The sequence below is a fragment of the Oryza sativa genome, chromosome 1 (genome assembly GCF_034140825.1).
Source record: "Oryza sativa Japonica Group chromosome 1, ASM3414082v1".
NCBI classification, from domain to species: Eukaryota; Viridiplantae; Streptophyta; class Magnoliopsida; order Poales; family Poaceae; genus Oryza; species Oryza sativa.
In genome coordinates this window covers 8,739,500-8,762,023 of record NC_089035.1, presented here as the reverse complement: position 1 = coordinate 8,762,023, position 22,524 = coordinate 8,739,500, and the positions used below count along the sequence as shown (strand labels likewise).

At 42.6% G+C, this 22,524-nt stretch overlaps 3 protein-coding genes and 1 non-coding gene across 5 annotated transcripts; 2 read left to right on the top strand and 2 right to left on the bottom strand.

Annotated features, from left to right (window-relative positions):
* Positions 1–3,052: 3,052 nt before the first annotated feature.
* On the top strand, positions 3,053–4,285 carry LOC112938360 (uncharacterized). Its single transcript, XM_026024464.2, has one exon. The coding sequence runs from the start codon at positions 3,110–3,112 to the stop codon at positions 3,959–3,961; it is 852 nt and encodes a 283-aa protein (XP_025880249.1). The 5' UTR covers positions 3,053–3,109; the 3' UTR covers positions 3,962–4,285.
* Positions 4,286–5,660: 1,375 nt separating this feature from the next.
* On the bottom strand, positions 5,661–17,466 carry LOC4326242 (pentatricopeptide repeat-containing protein At5g56310). Its single transcript, XM_066303523.1, has 6 exons — positions 15,381–17,466; positions 12,247–12,383; positions 9,138–9,377; positions 8,752–8,977; positions 6,812–8,646; positions 5,661–5,847 (listed from the first exon to the last, which is right to left on the bottom strand). Exon 1 carries the CDS (start codon positions 17,405–17,407, stop codon positions 15,896–15,898), a length of 1,512 nt encoding a protein of 503 aa, XP_066159620.1. The 5' UTR covers positions 17,408–17,466; the 3' UTR covers positions 5,661–5,847; positions 6,812–8,646; positions 8,752–8,977; positions 9,138–9,377; positions 12,247–12,383; positions 15,381–15,895.
* On the top strand, positions 8,114–15,067 carry LOC9267695 (kinesin-like protein KIN-14B). 2 transcript variants are annotated; one of them, NR_188961.1, is made up of 13 exons: positions 8,114–8,587; positions 8,715–8,900; positions 9,164–9,470; positions 9,550–9,633; positions 9,752–9,916; positions 10,035–10,141; positions 10,255–10,453; positions 11,421–11,582; positions 11,804–12,019; positions 12,126–12,163; positions 12,277–12,404; positions 12,744–13,821; positions 14,702–15,067. NR_188961.1 is itself a non-coding variant. In NM_001424834.1 (13 exons), the coding sequence occupies exons 3-13, from the start codon at positions 9,251–9,253 to the stop codon at positions 14,815–14,817; spliced, it is 2,493 nt and encodes an 830-aa protein (NP_001411763.1). In that variant the 5' UTR covers positions 8,114–8,587; positions 8,715–8,900; positions 9,164–9,250; the 3' UTR covers positions 14,818–15,067. The 2 variants fall into 2 exon arrangements, 1 of the variants encoding a protein (NP_001411763.1); NM_001424834.1 differs by having other exon boundaries at positions 10,275–10,453.
* Positions 17,467–19,582: 2,116 nt separating the features above from the next.
* Positions 19,583–20,830, bottom strand: LOC112936120 (uncharacterized). Its single transcript, XR_010734520.1, has 2 exons — positions 20,470–20,830; positions 19,583–19,801 (listed from the first exon to the last, which is right to left on the bottom strand). It is a non-coding gene; the product is annotated as an uncharacterized protein (transcript).
* Positions 20,831–22,524: the final 1,694 nt, after the last annotated feature.

Below are 22,524 nucleotides of genomic sequence, written 5' to 3'. Positions count from 1 at the left end.
TTGGCTCACTAAACTGCTATTGAAAGATAACTCACGGCCGGGCGAGAAATGATTCATTGTGTCGACGTTTGATGTCTCGACTACGGTATTTGGATAGTATGGGGATCGCCGATGCTAGGATATACGCGAGACTGAGGTAAAAGAGATAGAGACAAGGATTTTTATACAGGTTCGGGCCCCTGAGTTGTCAGGTAATAACTCTACATCCTGTTAGCCGAAGCCGGTATTGCTCTTATTCACCATAATCACACCAGTACAATATGTGGGTAGCCTATCTAAGTGTTGTCGACATATCGGTCTGAAGGTCTGACTCGTAGTCGACAACAGGGTAGTCTTCCTCCTCGAATCCGTGCTCGGCGAGATCAGAGATAGCGCTTTCGTATCTCCTGACGGTATCCGGAAACACCATAGGGGAATAGCCATGCCTATCCCTGAAATCGATATCCGGCGGCGTGTCTTGGCGCATGTAGGCTTGTATGTTGTGGTAGCCTATCTAAGTGTTGTCGACATATCGGTCTGAAGGTCTGACTTGTAGTCGACAACAGGGTAGTCTTCCTCCTCGAATCCGTGCTCGGCGAGATCAGAGATAGCGCTTTCGTATCTCCTGACGGTATCCGGACACCGTAGGGGAATAGCCATGCCTATCCCTGAAATCGATATCCGGCGGCGTGTCTTGGCGTATGTAGGCTTGTATGTTGTGGCTTCTGGTGGGCGTGTGTTGATTGTCATGGGTGTCTTCCATGGTCGTTCTCCTCTCTCCTCCTAGGGGGTCTTGTATTTATACCCATATGTGTCCCCTTATCCAAGTAGAACTAGAGAAATCAATATGGATACAATCCAAGTAGTCCTTGTCGTTTCCATGTAGAACTCTGGTTGTCTTTCCTTATTCGGAACTCCCACCTATATCCGTAGGTTGTTTCCGTATAGGACATAGTATGTGGTGGGTCCTGCCGAGATTTAGTCAACTACTATTAGGTATGTGGTATCCATAACCATGACACATTGGTATACCACATCACCGGAGCTTTCGCTTATTGGTTCCAATTTTTTAAGTGTAGTCAACTACTCCTTAAGTATGTAATAATGCAACTAACGTGACAGTACAGTCATCCAAAAAATAATGAAAAAAATAGTGGGATTCATCTGTCGGTTCCCTTTCTTTCTTTCTTAAACCTCGTTTCCCTTCCATCTCTCTTTCTCTACCCCTAAGGCCCCAACAGGAGAGGGAGGAGGTGGCAGGCGGCCAACTAACTAGAGGAGAAAGAGGGCGGTGGTGGACCTCGGGCGTGAAAGGCGTAGTACGACCTCCGAACAGATGTGGCGGAGGCACCGCGGCCATCTCCTGGCCTTCAGCTCTAAGCTCTTCGATCGGGCAACCACCTCTCAGACGGCGGCACGACCAACAAGCGAGGGCGAGTAAGGGAACAACGACGACGATGGGGAGCTAGATGCCAAGAGGCATTCTGCGAGCCCATTCTTCGTCGATGTGGCATTGGTATGTTTTCCTTGTGGTCAATGGTCGATCTTGCTGAGAAGATGTCCATTGGCTCAACATATGTTGGAATGATCTTAAACATGTCCGTCATGGTCAGGAACGCGACCACAGCTTGGTTGCTGCCACCATTGACGTTGAGTGCAGCCATCAAACACTTGGCGTGCGTCTCTTTGGAACAGTCCGTGGTATCGATGCAGGGTGTGTGGGCCTTGTCCTCACCATATCCCAGCTCCAAGGTGACCGTAGGAATAGGTACCTTATTGGTGTGGCTTGAGCTCGCTGCCATGCGTGCACAACCATCATTGAAGCTTGCCGTCGAGCACTTGGTTGGCATCATAGGCAGCGATGTCTTGGGTGTTGGAGGATGCCGCCTTAAGGTCAGTGGTGGCTGCCTTGGTGGCATCCGCTGTCTCCTAGGAAAGCCTTCCCCCTTAGAGCTTCGATATCTTCAAACTTCTCTAATGCCCGATCAAGCTTATCCTCCATCTTGCACCTGGCATCTATCCATTCCTCAAGAAACAGCCTTAGTGCTTCATCCCTGAATATTTTCTCCTCTTTCATCACAGGCATAACATCTTCCTTGTACACTTCGAACGGGCATGACATTCAATCAAACATGTGGTGAGCGCTGCTCTGAAGAACAGTACTACTCCCCATGCCTAATCCTTTCTCCCTCGCGCTGTTGAGTGATACAGGTGTTCCTCCTCTCTTCCATGCTAAGACACCACGAATCCAACAGCCAGATTATTAGCAACCTTCTTCACTCAAAACAAGCAGTAGCAACTAGCAAGACATACAAGCTTCTGATTGTAGAAAGTATAAACCCTCTTCACTCAACAAGTAGCAGCAAAGAGACACAAGCTCCTGTTTGGTACCGAGAAAATTAAGGAAGACGAAGGAGTGGCTCAAAGTGTACTAAACTTGGTAGGAAGAAGGGGAAGGAGAGAGAGAGATCGACAAGGGTCCATTGCCGGTTCGGTCGACCTGTTCGATTACCTGGAAGTGCAACATTTTTTTTTCTTTTGTCTCTCTCCCTTCAGCTTGCTTGGGCTGATATTTAGGTGAGCTATTGAATTGGCCCCATAGTGCAGCTTACTTGGGCCCTAACATGTATATGATGTCACAACTCGAATTGAGATCATACACACCTGTGAACGACGGGTGGATGATTTTTTTTCCAAAGAAGGGTTTTTTTTTTTATCATGCCTCTACATCCAACTAAATATATGTAGTATTTTTAAATCATGAACTTAGCTCTCAAACAACCCAATCTAAAATTCGCTTTTATAAAGATTTGAATTCAGTAGCTTGGGTGCTAACGACCGGTGGATGACATTCGACCGAATATATCATACGTAGGCACATGAGACGTACGTTCCTCTCATGTGATCCCAATTGCTGCGCCACCTCCACCTCCACATCACATTCACTCGACTCATGCGTCGACGCCGCACGATCCCCATCCCGTTTTAAACCCTATCACGAGCGCCCGCGCCAACCTCCTCCGATCCACGTACACGCGTACACGCCTAATTAAGCTTATATACTTTTCTCCAACCAAACCTGACATGGCGTCGATCGATCCCCTCTTCTATCTCGATTAGTGTCTACACCATGCGGCGCCGCAGCGGCATACGCAGCTTCTGCCACGGCGTCGACTCCACGTCGACCACGATGCAGCGCCGGCTGGTCGGCGCCGACGCGGCGTCGTCGTCTTTCCTCACCGTGCCGACGTCGACGGCGTCGTCCGTGGGCGTCGCTGAGAGCGAGGCGGCGGCGGCGGTGACGCTGGAGCAGATGATCCTGCAGCTTGACCTCGAGGAGGCGGCGGCGAGGAAGGCCCAGCAGCAGCAGCAGCCGCGGCGCGCGTCGTGCGTGAACAGCTCGGACGGGCGCGTGCTCCGGTCGGCGAGGGACGCGCTCAGCCAGTACCCGCGCTTCTCCCTCGACGGCGGCCGCGACGCCATGTACCGCGCCTCCTTCAGCGACCACCACCACTACTACTACCACGACGCCGCCCTCGCCTCCTCCTCCTCCGGCCACCGGAGATCGCCGCCGCCGTGCCGCGGGATGCCGCCGACGGTGGCCGGCGAGAGCGTGGTGTGGTGCAAGCCCGGTGTGGTGGCCAAGCTCATGGGCCTGGACGCTGTGCCGGTGCCGGTCAGGGGAGGAGGGCAACGGAGGGGCGGCGCCGCCGCCACCGCCGGCGGGAGGAGGAAGGCGAGCGGGGCACCGCCGCTGGCCTCGGTGATCGCCGGCGGCGGCGGAAGGAAGCGGAGGGGGAGGAGGACGGGGAGAGAGGAGGAGGAGCTCGAGAAGGAGAGGCTCTTCATGGCGCTGCATGGCTATGACGTGGCAGTGGCCCGCGCGTGCCACGCTGGCGCCCTTCACCCCAGCGTGGCCCCCAACGTCAGTGGGATGGGCAGGGGTGCGGAAGATGGCTGGGGATTTCGACTTCCTCACTGAAATTAATTTGATAATGATAATAATAATAAAATAATGGTTATTATTTTTATGTAGTATATATATATATATAGCAAGTTGTTATAGACACATATTTCCTACAGTATATCCTAATTCTCACATGAATTTTCATGTAAAATCGTCAACATTACTAGCGAATAGCTCTATATTTTCAAAAGAGCTAAAATGATGGTATGTACTGCTGGGTTTTGCTTCTCAGTTTATGGTCTGTTTTTTTAGGAAAAAAATATATTTATAACCTAGCTTACGTATCTGTAAACTTATGAGTAGTTGTTACTCTGTTTATAAATGTTTGATTCCCCTGCATGTCTTGTTCACATTGTATGTCTTGTTCACATTGTGTTCGTGCAGCTAAACTAGCTAATTTTTCTAGATGTTTTAGTGATATTTGTTAATTGGTGTACATGAATACATGGTGTATACCCGTGAGTAGGGGTGGATGTCGAGCTAGCTCGGCTCGGCTCGTTATCCTAACGAGCTAGAAACCTAGCTCGGCTCGGCTCGTCAACAAGCTCGAGCCAGCTCGTTAAGCTCGCGAGCTAGGGGCAAGAGACATAGCCGGCGAGCACGGGGAGGAGGGGAGGAGCTTGACGGTGGAGGAAAAGAGCTCGAGCTCGCCGCCGACCATAGGGAGGAGCTCAACGGTGGAGGGGATGAACTCGACGCAGCTCCGCCGGCACTTGGAGGAGACGAGCTCGAGCTCGCCGGTGGCGTCGGGCGCTAGGGGCGGGCGCCAGCGGCAGGGGCGCTGGATCGCTGGGGGAGAGGTGGAGATCGGCGGCAGCGGGCGCTTGATCTCCCGGCGGCGGTGGGCGTTGGGGGATAGGCGGAGACCGGCGGCGGCGGGCGCTCGATCTCTCATCGGCGGCTGGCGCTGGTGGGGGAGAGGAGGAGACCGGAGACGGCGGGCGCTGGCGGGGGAGAGGCAGAGACCGCCGGCGGCGGGCATTCGATCTCCCGGCGGCGGCAGCGGCGGCGGCTGGGGGAGAGGTGGAGCGGCGGCGGCGGCTAGGGGAGAGGCGGAGCGGCGGCGGCGACTGGGAGAGAGGCGGAGTGGCGGCGGCTGGGGGAGAGGCAGAGTGGCGGCGGCGGCTGAGGAGAGTGGGGAATTGAGTGAAGAGTGAGGACTAGGGTTTGCAGTGTCTTGGGCTTGGGCCTTTTTGTTGTATTGGGCTTTTGGGCTATGATGGAGTCCTAGCTCATTAAGGCTCGCGAGCCAGCTCAAGCTGGCTCATTATCTCTAACCAGCTCGGCTCGTTAGAAAATTCAAACGAGCCGAGCCGAGCCAAGCGAGCTAACGAGCCACGAGCTTTCTGGCCACCCCTACCCGTGAGGGCTTATGTGTCCAAGTTAACTAGCTCATATATGTTTGCGGTTTGCACTAATATGCAGTCATTGATATAGCTGACAAGCTAAAAGTCCAAGATTAACTTGCCCTGCCATTTTTTATTAGACGACCCTGTTCCTCTATTAGTACCAACATTTAACGAGGTTAAAGTGCATAATTACTCCTTTTATGGCTAAGAGTCCAGATGAATATTTTTCACCTGGCAGTCCAGATGCATAACCATTTCTTCTTGAGCAATGAACGTGCTAAAACTTCATTATCTTCGTCACCTAAACTGCATCGCTTAATTCATTCCGTCATTAACTTTACCCAAAAGTGTCAATAATCAATTAATGGATCAAGACAGAATAATCTTAAACTTTATGAATCAATAATCAATTATTGCTGACATGAAGGCTCTCAACAGCATATGTTTGTTTATTCTAGTGCCGGTGCCTGTAACTCTCAACATATATGCGTGCACCTACCTTTGGCCCGTCGTCGTTGGCTTAAATATTCCTATTAAGATGAGATATAGATCCTGCAGATACACTGGTGATTAATGAAGTTAACTAATTAAGGTGGTTGACAGAAAGATGAAAGCTTGTCAGCTAGCTAGCATATATAGATGAAACTTTCTAATCGCTAATCACCTTGTCGGTGAGAAAACAGAGATATACTCTTTAGGCCTTCTAGAATCTAGAGGCTGGGACTGGGATATATTCATAAGGGTCTAGCCCATTTTTGCGGTTGGGATAAAGGGAGTAAATTTCTTTTTAGAAAAAAAAGGAATTTTTTATTGGTCTCGGACAATAATATTAAGTGATAGAACTATACTGACAAAACTCCTGGATAAAGGGAGTAAATACATTTCAATGCGGATTGATCAGTCCTTGCAGCTTCCGTGGCTGGCTGTTTGTTTGAACCTATTTGTTCTCATCTTGTTGGCCTCTATATATTCTCATCAAAGTTCTAAAAATGTGGGTCGTGCTACATTCATGAAGCAGTTATTACTTGTTGGTTAGGCTGTTTTGCATACTCCTGTGGGTCTCTTATCATGCATTATACTCCCATCTTATCATTCATGAAGTATTACATTATTGTCAAGTGGCCACTGGCTAGTGTAACTAATGTCTTGATCCCATCTCATCTTTTGAGTAGTACTTCCTCTAACTACGATAATCTATTACACCTCCTAATTCTTGAATCAAACGGGAAATTTCTATTACTACTGCTGTATTACATTTTGACCTTCCTTTAATGATTTTACAGTTTGTGATTCTAATTGAAAAGGTGTAGTGCTTCTATACCACATTGACATTGACTATTTCCTTTTCTTCTACCAGTACTTGCTTTGCTCTCTGTAACTTTGTTTCTAATATTTTTCTAACTTACCTTCCACTCCTGAAATGGCCATCAAATGAACATCTCCACTCCTTCTCCTTTTGCTTAAAAGGAAGAAAAAAAGGAGGAGAAGAAATATGTTACTCTTAGGCTCTACTCACCTGAGCTCAAAAGGTGCTTTGCCAGCGAGAGAAAATGCAAGCAGGGAGATTGCAGCTATACATAGGGGGAGCAGTGTGTACTCATGATCATCCAATTCTTATGGCCCATAGGCAATAGCTCCTCCATATCTTATCTGCCCAGATCAATAAAGAGATCCTCTTATCATCTTTCTGTGCTCTGGAAAGAGGGAATTTGATCAGGCATATCACTGAGAAATCTTCACATATATAAACAATACAAATGTATCAAATGCATACTCTTTAACAGCTGAGATTTTTATAACGAATAGAGCTAATCTTTTTCTATAAGGTAAATATAAATTTCAAATACAGTGGCCTTTGTTGTCAAACGAAAAGAAGAGAATATTCAGTGTTCCTTGTTGGATTTGAACGCCTATAGTTTTTTCCGTTCAAAAAAAAATAGACATTCACTTCTCCTTTTCATTGGACAGCAAAGAGTACAGCAAGATCCATTACTTGCTAACTAAAATAGGGACAGGCAATATCCCTACAAAAGGCCAATGGGTCCCTGGTTTTATTAGTCCACAGTTTGTCACTGCCTTACTGGTGAAACTTACCTGTTGAGACCCACTTATCAATACAATCATGTACCCCCTTGCTTGAATGCCACACTGGACTGTCTTGTGAATAACAAATGCATTTCTGGAATAAATTTTATTTTATCCGCAGGCTTCTAATTACACATAAAAATGTTGTAGCTTGTAAGATAACCTTAGCAACTTCAGTTCTACCCTACAACCATTGAAGTCACTGTTAAATGCACAAATGGTTGCACTGTCGAAAGTAAAAGAGTCCACTTAAGATGAATACCACACCGAATAAAAAAGGATCAGGCAACAGATACAGACTTTAACATACATTTATCATGAAAATACCTGGATATCTGCAAAGATTGAAGGGATCATCTCATGAACGAATCAGTACAACAGAATGTACAAGCAGTACTTGCCCTGCTGACCTCACCATGCTCAGATAAAGAAATATTACGAGCCCAAAATTGACGGGGAACAGTGTCCGTCAGTAAGAAACCACTGAAAAAATAGCAAGGCATTTTGTTTTGAGCGATAATCACAAGATTGATTAGAATCCAGCATTTTTCAGGCTACAGTCCCACCTGTTGCTTCACTGAAAAGCTCAGCATGGCACATGGTAGGTGAGCCTTTTCTTATGACAGCAGAACGAGAATGGTTTTCATTAGCCAAGCACCGCATCCACCCATTAAACGTTGTCGCCATGTGCCACGGAATATAATCTATCATTAGCTCTGCCATCCAATAATCCATACTTAATTACCATCACCACTCCCACCCTGCTTCACTCTGTGTCCCTGTGACAGACAAAAAAAAAAACACTGAGGGAGTTACAGCTGTTGTGGTTCTGACTGATCTCGAGCTCCCTTGACCAAAGAATCCCAAGCAACGGAGAAGCATATGCTGCTTTGCTTTGTCAGCTTCCTTGGGTATGTACATATGGCACAGCTGAAACAGCAAGCTCCATTCCATAGCTAGGTGTCCCAAGGTCTATTTGATCTGCAGTTATAAGGACAGTTTTGGAGGTAGCAGCTACGGCAGATTGTACTGTCAAGATTCCAAATGATGAAACAAACAGGAGGTACTTGCATATTCTGATCTAGAATCTCTCTCACTGGGTGTGTCGGTTGGGCACTCTTCACCCTTGATGGTGACATGCTGATGGATATATGGAGCAGAAAAACTGCCTTGAAGGTGAAAAGAAGAGCTAGCTGAGGACTCTGAGGTATCGCAAAGTTTCTTCTCTTCCAATGCTCTCAAGCCTTATTTCACACTTCAATTACCCTGCAAGAACAAGCAACGATTATTTCCTTTATCTTGTTTCATGATCGTTTCTGTTTTATCTAACCTAGGAAATGCAGTGGTTGGAGGCCTTGAAGTAGAACTGACCTTTTCTTGAGAGGTGATAGAGACCTTGGAACCCCAAGAAGGATTTAAGCAATGTATGCGTTCTCCAGAGGCAGCTCCCACACCCAGCATTCTCCTTGCTCTTGCAGTCCGTAGACATTTGACCGAGTATGGAAGTGAAGCCTGTGCAGGTACGAGCTGCAAATATCACCTTATCCTTATAGATATAGTCTTCATGTTGTTCTTTCTATATCCTTCTCAAGTCTAACTGCCACAAAAACACTTCGTCAGGTATTGATTAGAAAACCGTAGCAAAAGCCTTGGTTGTCAACTACATGTGGTCAGAATAGGCATGCTGAAATCGCCCAGTCTGCTGATTCATGCCTGACTTCAACAAAACACCATTTTATTTTATTTTTCTGACTGACCTTATAATCTCATTCCGCAATGGCAGGTGGAATCACCAGCAGAGAAGCAAATAGGATCAGTAGGATAGAGATCAGCGGCACTGGTTCTTGGCAACAACTGGTGTACTATATACATGGATGTGCAACCCGCAAGAACCATGCGGAATCTCCCAGATACACTGTCATCCCTCATGGGGTTCAACAAGCACCTCACGCCTAGTTGGATTGAATCAGTGTCTCACATCATTGATGGGTTGTCACCTACCAAGCCACAAATGAAAGTAATGGTTGAGAAGGATGAAAATATCAGTGATGACAATACAGAATCAGAGGCTAAAGTTCAAAAAATTCAAGGTATGCACTTCTAATCTTGCCCTCAAAAGCTCTAAGCGCTTCTGGGAATTTCTCAACTTTTGTTTGCTTATTACTACAGATGAACTGGTTTCACTGAATGCTCAACTAAAGCAGATAACACTGCAGAGGAGAGAGGCACTAAATAACTACTTGGATTTGAAAGGTTTGAGCTTTGTTCCTGAATTTTCTGTCTGCGAAAATTCGTTTATCTTTGGTTTTGTAAGCTTCAACAAAGACAACAGATGCCACTACATGTTGATTGACATGTCTTTATCCCACAGGAAATATAAGGGTGTTTTGCCGTATAAGGCCTTTTCATCATGAAGAAAGTTACAGTTCAAGAAATCTGTTCACTCTGGATGAGAGCAATGTTTTTCTGAAAGTTGCTGAAACCAAGAGAAAACAATACAAGTTTGATAAGGTTTTCGATCAATTCTCAACACAAGGTATTGAATCATACCAATACTTAATAAAAGTGGAACAAATTATTTGAATGCATATCAAGTTACAATGGTATTTTCCGAAGTTGGACCAGTGAACAAATTATTTGGTATGTTTTTCCAGGTGATGTATTTTCCGAAGTTGAACCAGTGATAAAATCTGCTTTAGATGGCTACAATGTTTGCATATTTGCCTACGGTCAAACAGGTAGTGGAAAAACTTATACAATGGTAAGATTTTCCCTATTGATCACTTTTATTCCCATCATCCCCTCCATGCACAAAAGGATAAATGAAAAGTATAAACACACCAAACCGACTGAATTCAAATGTTTTACTTACAGTCCATTACCATATGAATTAGGAAGGCAAGCCTACAAATTTGGGTGTCATACCACGTGGGATTCAAACACTGTTCAACCAAGCTTCAGAATGCAACAATAGGTTTCTGTTCACTTTCAGTATGCTTGAGATATATATGGGGAACATACGAGATCTACTAGCCCCAAGAAGCAAGACTAACGGGATTAAGAATGTACCAAGGTAATTTTCTAAATTTGTTCAGAGAAAAATACTTTTTGCAAAACAAATAATGATAAAGATAGAAAAAGAAAAGGAAATTAAAGTATCTCAGGTATGTCAGTTCTGAATAAAATGAAAATTGGAGCCAGTTCCTGACTATGATGCAGTCATGCAGCCACAGCAATGAACCACGAACAAGTGTCAATTACGTGTCTCTTGAAAAATGTTGAATCCCAAGACACTAAAAATGTATTCCGGATATGGTCCAATATAGTTCATGAATGAGCTAACAAACAAGATTCTAATATAGTTTGATGCATTATTTGACTTAGTTGTGCTCTTGTTTTACACCTAATGTTACCAAAGCTTGTACTATTAACTTGACAATATTTTGCAATTTCGGATTTCCTTGTGCCTGCCATTGATATGACTTATGAGGCTGTCAGGGTCACTGTTCATATGTAAGCAGGGTATGCCACAATGTTCATATGCAAGCATCCATTCCTAATTACAAAGAGGAAAAGGAGGAAAAAGAAAAAGGTGTACCATATTATTGACTTCAAGTAACAGGGTTTCCTGTACTTCATCAGGATATATCTCATAAGTCATATCAGCTGAAAATGTTGAAAATAATAGTTTTTTCCTGTAAATATGGATAGTCTGGGAAAATGCCACAATCATGCAGTATAATTTTTGTCCCTATACTGCATATAGGTGTGACACAAACAACAAACGAAATGAATATGGTCTATCATTTTGTAGAACCCAATATTGAAGGTTTACCCCTTTCAAGGATCTAAATTAAAAGATAGCCCTTTAATCTCAAAAAAAGGGAAAGAAGATCCTGCAATCATTAACTTGTGAATTGCTTGTGTTGTCCCTGAACTTTAGGATAATACAGGTTTAATTCGCTTTTATATATCCGTGCACATTTATAAACTTTGCATTTATTGAATTAAACTATTATTTATTGTTTATGTGCATCCAGCCTCTCCATTAAATCAGACCCTGATGGTGGCATTGAGATTGAAGATCTGGTAGCAGTTACTGTGAATAGTTTTCAAGAAGTGAAAAGATTGTATGAAATGGGGACCCGTCTTAGATCAACAGCTTCCACTATGGCAAATTCTACTTCAAGCAGATCTCACTGGTAAATTTTTATTTTATTGAAGAAAAGATTTCTTATATATATCTATACAATTAGAATATCAACTATGATTGCACCTGACTGAAAGAGGATTCAATCAAAAGTTAGAGAGCAAATGTTCACAGAAACATCTTGAGTGAATAAAATGGTTGTTTTTAAATTGAGAACCATGGAATAATCACTTTCCTGAAACTCTGTACTTTATTTGTTCATTTATGCAACAGTTTGATTCGCATCTCATTGACTTCCTTGAATGCAACTGAGAGAAGAAAAGCAACAAGTAAATTGTGGATGATTGATCTAGGTGGGAGTGAAAGACTTGTAAAGACAAAAGCAACTGGGAAAAGGCTCAAGGAAGGGAAAGCCATAAATTTGTCGTTGTCAGCCCTAGGCGATGTGATTGACGCACTACAGACTAAAAAACCCCATGTCCCTTACAGGTAAATGAAACTCATAATGCACAAGTGTATGGAAATTGGTACATGGCTGCCATTTCATCAGAAAAATATGACAAAACACTAACATGTCGCCCTTCCAAATTTGCAGAAATAGTAAGCTTACACAAGTACTGAGAGATTCTCTAGGTAAAGTAGTTCATCAGTAACTATTTCAAAAGGGATAACAACATATGTAGTTGAATTATTTTACACATATTTTTACAGCTTACCTTGACATATTCATGTTTAATTGTTGACAGGATGTGAATCCAAAACATTGATGCTTGTCCATATCAGCCCAGATGAGGGTGATTTGTGTGAGACAATTTGCACCTTGGGTTTTGCAACAAGAGTGAGAAGTATTCGCCTGGAAAGTGAAGAACCACCAGTAAGATTTTGCTCTTACCATTATGATGAGTGTATATGCAATAACTACCAGATGGCTATTTTATTCATTTATTCATTAAAAATAGCATAAACCAAACATTAATTAAGGTAATAAGACAGTTAATGCTCTCACATTTCAATTTGCAAAGGGACAACTTCAAAAACAAGATCATTTTTATGAAAAAGTTGAGCTCTGTGTGATCAGCCAAAATTAAAGAATGCTCGGTTTGTATTTTTACAAAACATGATATTTGCATTCATGCACACATAAAAATAAACTTTTATGTGAATTTTTATTAAGTCGACTAATGACTACACAACATGTTTTGATCTCAAACAGGAGATGAAAGCAAGGAAGGAAACATTATTAATAGATTTAGGACAGAAGGTCAATGATTTGGAACATGAATGTGAAGATATTAGAAGAAAAATTAAGAATCTCGAGGAGAGTATGGAGCATTTGACAGGACCTCAGCCAACTATTTACTCTAATTTTGACATGTCACATCTATCCAGTGAAGAACTGAAAACAGATGTATCAAGTAATGTGAGGAATTCAAAGAATCGCAGAGAAGCCTCTTCCAGGTTACCAAGGTTCATGAAGCCAACTGCTTCTAGCCAGCACAGGATAGGCTTAAATAATCGCACTCCCATTATTAACAGGCTAAAACCACCAGTACCACCAAGGAGGCGGCCTTCCTCAGTTTATGCTGAGTCTGTAATGGTCCCAGTAAATGCTGCCCCTTGGCAATCAGAATGCAGCTCCGAATGCAGTATGTCCTTAACAAGTGACATGAATTGGACACCAAGCATACGAGATGGAACTGAATGTAGCCAGGATGCATCAGAATACGAGATTAAACAGGTGATTTTCTCAGAACATGAGAAATCATCGCATGATCAAGTGACCTGCTACACAGATTATCCACTTGCAGAATCTAGAGATATACAGATTAAAATCGAAGAGAAGGGAATTGTAGACATTGACAATTGGCTCCACCAACAAATCGTTGAGAAGACTAGCACATTTCGAAGCAAAATGGTGCTTGATATTCCCGGAGTAACTGAAGCTGAAATCCATGTTTCTAGTATTCCTTCACCAACTACTATGGCATGCACTAAAGAAGATAGCCAGGTAAAGGATGAAGTAATGGGCCTAACCCTTCAATCCTCAACAGACTATGTCGAGGATATAAAGCAAAGCAAGACTGATAATCAATTCACAGCAAAAGAATTATGCACTCCACCATTTAAAGAATTTAGCAGCAACAATGAAGTGAAGGGACATAAAAACGAACATCCTGTGTACCATGGGAGACCCAGAAGGTCACTACAGGAAGAACTGGAAAATTGCACGCTAGAGAAGCCAAACATGGACTCAAAATCTCACAGGTCACATGATGATAAACACAAAACAGGTAATGTTCTGTCTTACACCGGAGAATGAGCATCTACGAGAATTTAAATTTTCCTGGAAAAAAGCCACTATGCATCCCAGTATCATCTGGATTTATTGAAGTTGCTCCTAAATTTGAAGCCACGGTAAGAGAATGCTTAGCAACAAAACATTTTAGAATATGCCTATATAGATGCAGAAAAGTTCATGACACCAGAATTGCACATGGAACAACATGAATAAATTGTATCCACATAAATCTAGTTGTACTTGGCAAACAACCACAAATGATCCAAATACTTATAATCACATTTTTGCAATATCTAAGACAGAAAACTCCATCATGCAATGGTGTTCAGCCTTTCTGAAAAGTTACTCTTTGGTGTATATTAGACCCAAAAAAACTCCACAAATCAGCCATGTAGCAGACATTGTGAAACAGCATGTTTATGCATGAAAGAGAACCTTAAAATGTAGGTAGACCTTGCAATTTACTGTAATTGTTGTTAGATATAGGTAGTAAATGTAAAATCTACAGGAAATCTTTCCAAAAAAATAATCAAATAACGATTTTTCTGTAGAATTTATTCCTAGAGCGAAAATAGAATAAATATTGAAAGTAAACTTCAGTAGATAAATTTTTGAGAGAAAAAACTTCAGTACATAGAAACTGAAGTTTCTAAATTGACTTCCACAATGACATGAATATCTGTAATTTTTAGCTAAATATCTCAGTAAAGCATGTCATGCAAAATTTCTCTGTTTTGGTACTATCATTTTGAACAGAATGCACAACTAGCATACAAATACTATCATTTATCCACTTGGGATTTCCGCCTGTCTACAATCTACACATAGTTCTTGTTCAATAAGCTATATTACCGGTTTATACTTCACTGCAGGGAAGTTCACAAAGTTCTTTCAAGCTCTTCAAACAGCATGGATTGGTGCTCTTCTAGCACTGGGAACTGTAAGCATTGGATTAGAGCATGGCTTCTTTCAGAGTTTGACACTCTAAAGTACCTAGAATCTCATCACTTTGAGATATAGTATTGAATTTTAAGAGAAACTACTACAGGAAGTAATGCTCTCGGTGTATATTGTACCACGAGCACACAATGAAATATGTCCAGCCAGTACCACAATTGCAGGTGAACTGTTGATTGATGCTAAAAGAGCTCCTTTGATTTCTGATGAATTCTTTCAGAAAGCCAAAAAAATTGGGGTATTTGAGTAAGAATGAAGGAATGATCATACAAGAAAATTGGCATCATTCAATCATACAGTAACTGTTAGTTTGTTACAGTAATTAGTATTGCACTGCCCTAACTCTGACAAAGAATTGTTTTATAGTTCTAAAGCATTTCAGCTTATTTGCCTCTGTACACACCTAAAATAAGTTAAGTGTCTCAGTAAAGCAGCAACTTAAATCAGAATGCTAGAGTATTTGTTTGAGATAAGTTGAAAAGGGAATGGCCTATCTATTCTACATACATTGCTAAAGGAGAAGTCTGATGAAACAACCGGTCGGTCAATATCAAGAAAAGAAAAAAAAAACTTCTGTTTAGATGTTGCCCGTACCTTTAACTGAAGAAGAAAGGCTTGGCCAACTTTTATCCTATAAGAAGACTAAATCTCACATCAAACAACTAGTCAATCAAGAATCTACTCTTGAGTTTCAACCTTGTGCTGTTGTGCATGCAATGAGTTGGCGAAAAACTACTCCTTTAAAACATTCTCTAAATTATCAGCTATGTTCACTTATCACACAAGGCAAATATGTTTCTTTCTGAGTGTACCAAAGTATGTTGTCCTCCTTCAATACAAACAAGTGCTTCGTAGAATATGAGCATAATCATTGGAATCTGTTTTACCATCAAGGCATTAAGGCATAGTGATCACTTTTGTTTTGCTGGAAACAATGATTCAGTATGAAGCATTGCATCAGGTATCTTCTGTATCAGTCTGAGTCTGACTGGAAGGATGGGGTTTAACCTCTAGGAGAACTTGTAAACCATGCCATCAATCTTAACAAAACTTCAATTGTGCACACTTGGCATGTGATGGAACAATGCTCACACTAGATGATGTTCATCTCACCCTTCTTCAACATCATGCAAACTTTCAGGGAGCAGCGCAATATGACCGACGGATTTTATGTTACTGTTAATTGCACATAGAACTTCACGTATCTTATGCAAGGAAGGATGAGAGCCATCTCTGGAAGTGAACTCATGAACCATGCCATCAACATCAATAGAACTTGCCCCTGGCACATTTCTTAATCCTCTATCTCTCATTGATATTCGAAGTTCTCTCACAGCATCCCACCTCTCCTGTTCTGCGTATATATTAGATAGGAGAATATAATTCCCACTGTTGTGAGGTTCGAGCTCAATTAGATGCAACAAGGCTTGTTCTCCAAGCTCTGTATCACCGTGAGTACGAGCAGCAGCAAGAAGAGCTCCCCATATTGCTGCATTTGCCTTGAAAGGCATATCCTGAATTAAACCACGAGCTTCCATCAAACAACCTGCACGGCCAAGTAGATCAATCATGCACCCGTAGTGCTCAACTCGTGGCTTAATCTTGTACTGAGACACCATAGTTTTGAAGTACCAGCGGCCCAAATCAGTCAGTCCAACATGGCTACATACCGATAGGACTGCAAGAAAAGTGATATCATTTGGTGACACATTCTCTTTCTCCATCCGGCGAAATAACTCCACAGCTTCCAAACCAAGGCCGTGCAATGCAAATCCAGCAATCATCGTTGTCCAAGTGACAATACTCTTCTGCTCCATGCCCTCAAACACTTCCAACGCTTTCTTAACACTCCCACATTTGACGTACATGTCGATGATCGCATTCATCAGCGGTATCTCCTGGCATAAACCCCGTCGCAGCACAAACCTGTGCACCCACTCTCCCAAATCAACCACACCAAGATCTCCACACGCCGAGAGCACCGACAGCAACGCCACCCCATCCGGTTCGATCCCCTCCACCTGCATCCTCCGAAACACCTCGATCGCCTCCTCCGGTTGCTTCATCTGCGCGTAGGCCCCGATCACCATCGTCCACGACACCACGTTCCTCCCCGGCATAACATCGAACAGCTCGCGCGCACGGGCCAGGTCCCCGGACTTCACGTATCCATCGATCATGACGTTCCATGAAACGACGTCCGCGGAGGCGGCCGTCTCGTCGAACACCCTCCGCGCGGAGGCGACGCTCCCGCAGGAGCAGTACGCCTGGACGAGGCTGGCCGAGGCGTGCGGGTCGGCGGCGTGGCCCGCGCGGACGAGCAGGGAATGCAGCTGCGCGGCGAGCCCTCCCCCGCCCCGGCCGCGGAGCCGCGCGGCGGCCCTGAGGGACACGGAGGGGTGGACGCGGCGGACGAGCGCGGCCGCGTGGTCGCGGAGCGGGAGGCGGAGGGAGGCGAGGAGGAGCGCGGAGGCGACGCGCGCGTGGCGGTGGCCGCCGCGGGGGAGGAGGTAGGCGTGGGCCTGGAGGAGGTGGCGCGGGGAGGCGAGGCGCGGGAGCAGGGAGAGCACCCGGTGGAGATCCGGGGGCAGAGATGGCGGCGGCGGCGGCGGCGGCGGCATGCGCTCCGCGGTGGCCGGCGGCGGTGGGCGGTTGGGTTCGATGGAGCTCGTGCGATCGTGGGGGCGCGCGGTTTCACGCGCTTCCCTTTCTTCTCGCTGTTTGGGCCTATGGGCTTCAGAAAGATCAACGCGGTATTGGGCTGGAAGCCTGTTGTGAGTACAGTGTTGGGCTGAATGGTTGATGTGCCGAGATCTGTTTCGGCACGGGCTCGTACATAGATTAGGCCCTATTGGGAGGTAGGAGTAGTTTTTTTTTTTCAGAAAATGATTTAATTCGTTTAGTACGGCACCGCCTCCTTTTCAAAATGTATGATGCCGTTGACTTTTTTCACAATGTTTGACTATTCGCCTTATTCAAAAGTTTAATGTAAATATTGAAAAGTATAAGTTAAGGTTATATTTTATTCGATGATAAAACAAGTCATCACAAAATAAATGATATTTATATAAATTTTTTGAATAAGACGAATGCTTAAACGCAGTAATACATTTTAAAATTGGAGGGGTATTTTTTAAAATTGGAGGGGTATTTTTTAATATAATATAGTAGCACTCAGTAATTCTCTTACATGGAAAATGAAGGAATAGTTTTAATTTAATTATAAACAATGGTTTCAACCGATACCTTTGATATTTGCCAGAATTTTATTTTTATTTACAGTGGACTCTCCTGTAGCAGAAATAATTTGCTCCCTCCATTCTAAAATCAATCAATTTTTATTTATTTCATGTATAAAAGTAGATTTATTTTGGGGCGAGAGAGTATATGTTTTATTTGAAGTGATCGTAACTACAATTGTGCAATATAACCTTTTTTTTGTATTGTCATTTTCTAGGTTTTTTTTTATAATGGAACCAACCTGCTTATGTTCAAGTGGTAGACTTGGGCTAATTATTAGTGATAAGCATTGAATCCGTCGATAGCTAGATGTATGTGATCTTCCGAAGGTGCTTAAAATATGTCTGTCTAGTTTTCTCATAGGTGTGCACGCGCTTGTTTATAGAGGATGTCTAGTTTTCTTATAGGTGTGTGTGCGCGCTTGTTTATAGAGGATGAGTGTGCCGTGTACGCGTGTGCGAGCGCCTCTGTTTTACTATATTTCTTGAGGAAAAAAAAAGGGAAATTGCAATATCCGAAAAATGCTATGGGCTTGGCTGCTCGATGAATCGGTGTGCCAATGCCCAAAGACTCCAATGCCGAAGAGCCAATGCAGCGCACCGTTTGTTCCATAGGGTTCAGGAGGCTGCTGCTCATGGATATCGCTGAAGTGTACGGCGCCAATTTACGCCACTCGTATCGTACACCGTCGTATACCGGTATATATACGATCGATCGTACGTACGTGCGCATCGCCGTCGGTGGCCGTACGATCGACGTCGGCGGGGGCGAACGAAAGCGACCGAACAAATTAAGAGAGAAGATAGATATGAATATGCATGAGTAGTGGTTTTGCAGAGAGAAATAAAGGGAAAAAAAAGGAAATGAAAGAATCAAAAGAGATGAGATAGAGGTCGCAAGAGTTGTTGCCGGCCTTTGCTGGAAACGGCCCAGTTGATCAAAAGAGCTTTTTTTTTTTAAGAGACAGTACAAACTGGGTTGATATATCTTGACACTGATAAAGTCACAACCCATTGTCAACGGATATGTCATACTGAAAGAATAATTAGTCATAAAAACAAGCATTAATTTAAACCCAAGTATACTAGTTTCACCACAATAAGTTGTGTTATGTGTGCGTGTCTCTTATCATGCCTCCCTATCCCTTAAAAAAAACCAACTCCTTTTATAAATTTGGACATAGGTTATGTTTAGATTTATGTTACAAATTTTTTTTAAAAAAAAAGAGTAGAGTTTAAATTACATTGTCCACCAATATTGCTTATAAGCGTGTTTCAATGCAACTTTAATTTCAGAAAAAAAAAAATGGAAATTTTCATTATCATTTTGTTACAAAAAGGATTGTACTCCGGATTTCATATTAACATATATGAACATTTCAAGAATCTCTTCCAATGCATGCATACATCTAAAAACGGTTTTCTAGCCTCGAGCCAGCGACGGACACACCATAGGATTTTCGGCTTTTTGCAAAACACCCAAATAGTTTTGCAAAACACCCATCATATCACAGTGTATATATTAAATTTATTTGGGTAAAAAGGAAGATGGACATAAAAGAAGGAATATCTAGGCACAAATCTTATTTATTGTAGAAAAAATCTTAATTAATTAAGATCACATTCCATTAATATCCTACCAGTATTTAAGTTTGTACCCTTTATGCAAAAATTTTCTGCATCCGCCACTGTGGCTGAGCATGATTTTGTATCACAATCTCGATGGCCTATGATCCAGGCAGTGCGCGCAAACCGCGGCATAGTGCAATTTGCAACCTGCAACTTGCAAATTAATTTCATGATCAACGTGTATACTGAATACATACACAGGATAAGTGATCAGCTGTCCGTTTCAGAGAGAAGCAAATGGTTCTAGGAGCTACTACTGTAATCTCATCATCAAGGACTGGACGTATACGTGCTCGATCGCCGCGCACAGATCGATCGATTGTTCAGATAAGATCGACGAGAGAGACACAAACACAACGTACGTCACACGTAGCATCGCGCGTATCTTATCTTTGAATTGACCTGAATTGAATTTGGAAGGCCCTGAGCCGGCAGACTAGAGATACATATCTCCAAATTAATACTACAAAAGACAAAGCCAAGCCAGCCAAGCAGAGATGTACTACGACTAGCTACAGATGGTTAATTGATTGGTTCGTCAATGTTCATCTATACGCTAACTAATCGCTGCATATACTGTTCCCTCTGTCTCTAGAAGTCCAATGCTAAAGGTAAATATGAACGCACATACATCCAGATTCATTTCTAGAATAGATTAGACTTTTTTATAGAGGAGGTAGTACTTATCAAATTGAAGTTAAATTATAGAAGAACATGATTACTAATTAACATGATACAGTACGCTCGATCTGAAATACGCATGAATGGCAGCAAATTATAACTAATTAAGCTAACTGATCATCAAATTAACTTACACTGCGATTAGGCTTGCAAAATTGCGTTGGATTTGGCCAAGAACAAGAGCTAATTAACAAAGCTGAAGCGCTCGCCTTCGATCGTCGTCGCCACAGGCCGGCCTTACATGAGGAGCAGGGGCCAAGATGTAGCCAAGAACAACTTGCCAATTGATGGATGGATCCATGGCCAGCTAGCTTAGCTTCATAGATAGATCGATCGATCGGCAAGTCATCCTTGGCTGCACCATGGCCTCCGATCCCAATGTCAGGCCGCCGGCGATTCCCGGCTAGCTGCTTAATTTCATCTTTGGCAATTAACCATAGCTGGCACAGCGAATAATGAGAGGAGGAAGAAGAAGAAGGAGAAGGAGAAGAATGATGAGTTCAGATAGCAATACAGCACGCACTGATGGCCCTTATATAGACTAGACTACGCGTGCTCTGATCCTTCCTTCTAATTCTTAAATGGGATTAATTAAAACGAGCAATTTAATTAACACGATAATTAAGGTGTGCAGTGAGGTTGGTGCCGAATCTTGAGCAGGGACAGGTCCTGGAATGATCTGGGCGTGTGTGGGGGCCAATGGAGAACATAGTTCGCAATGATCGATCGATCGATCAGCACATGCAGATGCAGCGCATGCAGGATCTTCTGCTATAAAAGGTACAACTGAGCGTACTGTGCATCGTCAGCGAATCACTGCGTGATTTGATTTTTCAGGGTTTCGGGTCTAGTAACTCGGGGATTACACATGTATATCCAGCTGGCACCCCTCCATGCTGTTTCTTTCTCTCTCTTTTTCGGTTTTTTCCACCTTTTTTTCAGATTTTTTTTAATTCTTCAGCACACATGTTTTCAAATCTCGATTCGAAAGTTTTTCAAATCTGATTGAAAGTTTTCAAATCTGAGTTGAAAGTTTTTAAATTTTGTCTTACAAATTTAAATTTCAAGTTAAAAATTTTCAAAGTTTGAGTTGAAAATTCTCAAAATTTGACTTCGAATATTAAATCTTGAGTCGAAAGTTTTAAAATTTAACTTGAAAGTTCAAATTTTGAGTTGAAAATTTTAATAAAATGAGTTTAGAGTTTTAAATTTTGAGTTGAAAGTTTTAAATTTTATGTATGGCTTTTAGTTTTTTGATAGAAAGTTTTATATTTGAAATGAAAGTTTCTTTCATATATAGATTTCTTTTCAATCTGTTATAAAAAAATATCCCAAAAAAGAAAAATATTTTCTTAATTACTGTCATTATCCTTAACTAACAGAGTTAGTTAGGTTAACTTCGGAAACGCGCGCCAGCTAGCTTTTCCGCAATAACTCGACCATGTTCAAAGAAATTCTAAAAAAAAATTAATGTTTCGATGAATTTTATCCAATTTTGCTGGTTTTGCCATGATAACAGGGCTTACCACATGAATCGCAACTCTCCCTAAATTGTAAGGGCAATTCATTGGTTTACGATTTCGGCCGAACATTCATAAATAGGGGTTCTTCTAAACATGTGTTTGTAATTATCAGGACATATTCTAGAGTAGAAGTTTGGTATATTCTCTTGGGTTGCGTTATTTAAGGTTGGACTGGGAGCTACTTTCTCGTTTACCATGAACAAACTTCCTAAGAGCAAGTTTAATAGTATAGTCCACTACTAGCTTTAATTCATCTATAACCAATCCAATAGCCAATTCATACAATAGTTACTTACTATAGTACTAATATATGGTCCCACCTATCATACACATATTGTGTTTTAGAGTCAACGCTGCAACTGGCTACAGATCTGTAGCCTTCTGCTATTCTCTCTTATCTTTTATGTTATTAAAATATGTTTACAGCTAGCTAATAGCCTACTAATGTACAATAGCAGGCTATTAGCCAGCTATAAATATATTTTAATGAGATAAAATATAAGAGAGGAGCAGCGGGCTACAGATCTGTAGCCAGCTGTAGCACGGACTCCAACATGCAGTGTGTATGACAGGTGGGACCATATATTAATAGTATAGTAAGCAACTATTGTATGAATTGGCTATTAGATTGAATATAGGTGAATTGGAGCTAGTAGTGGGCTATAC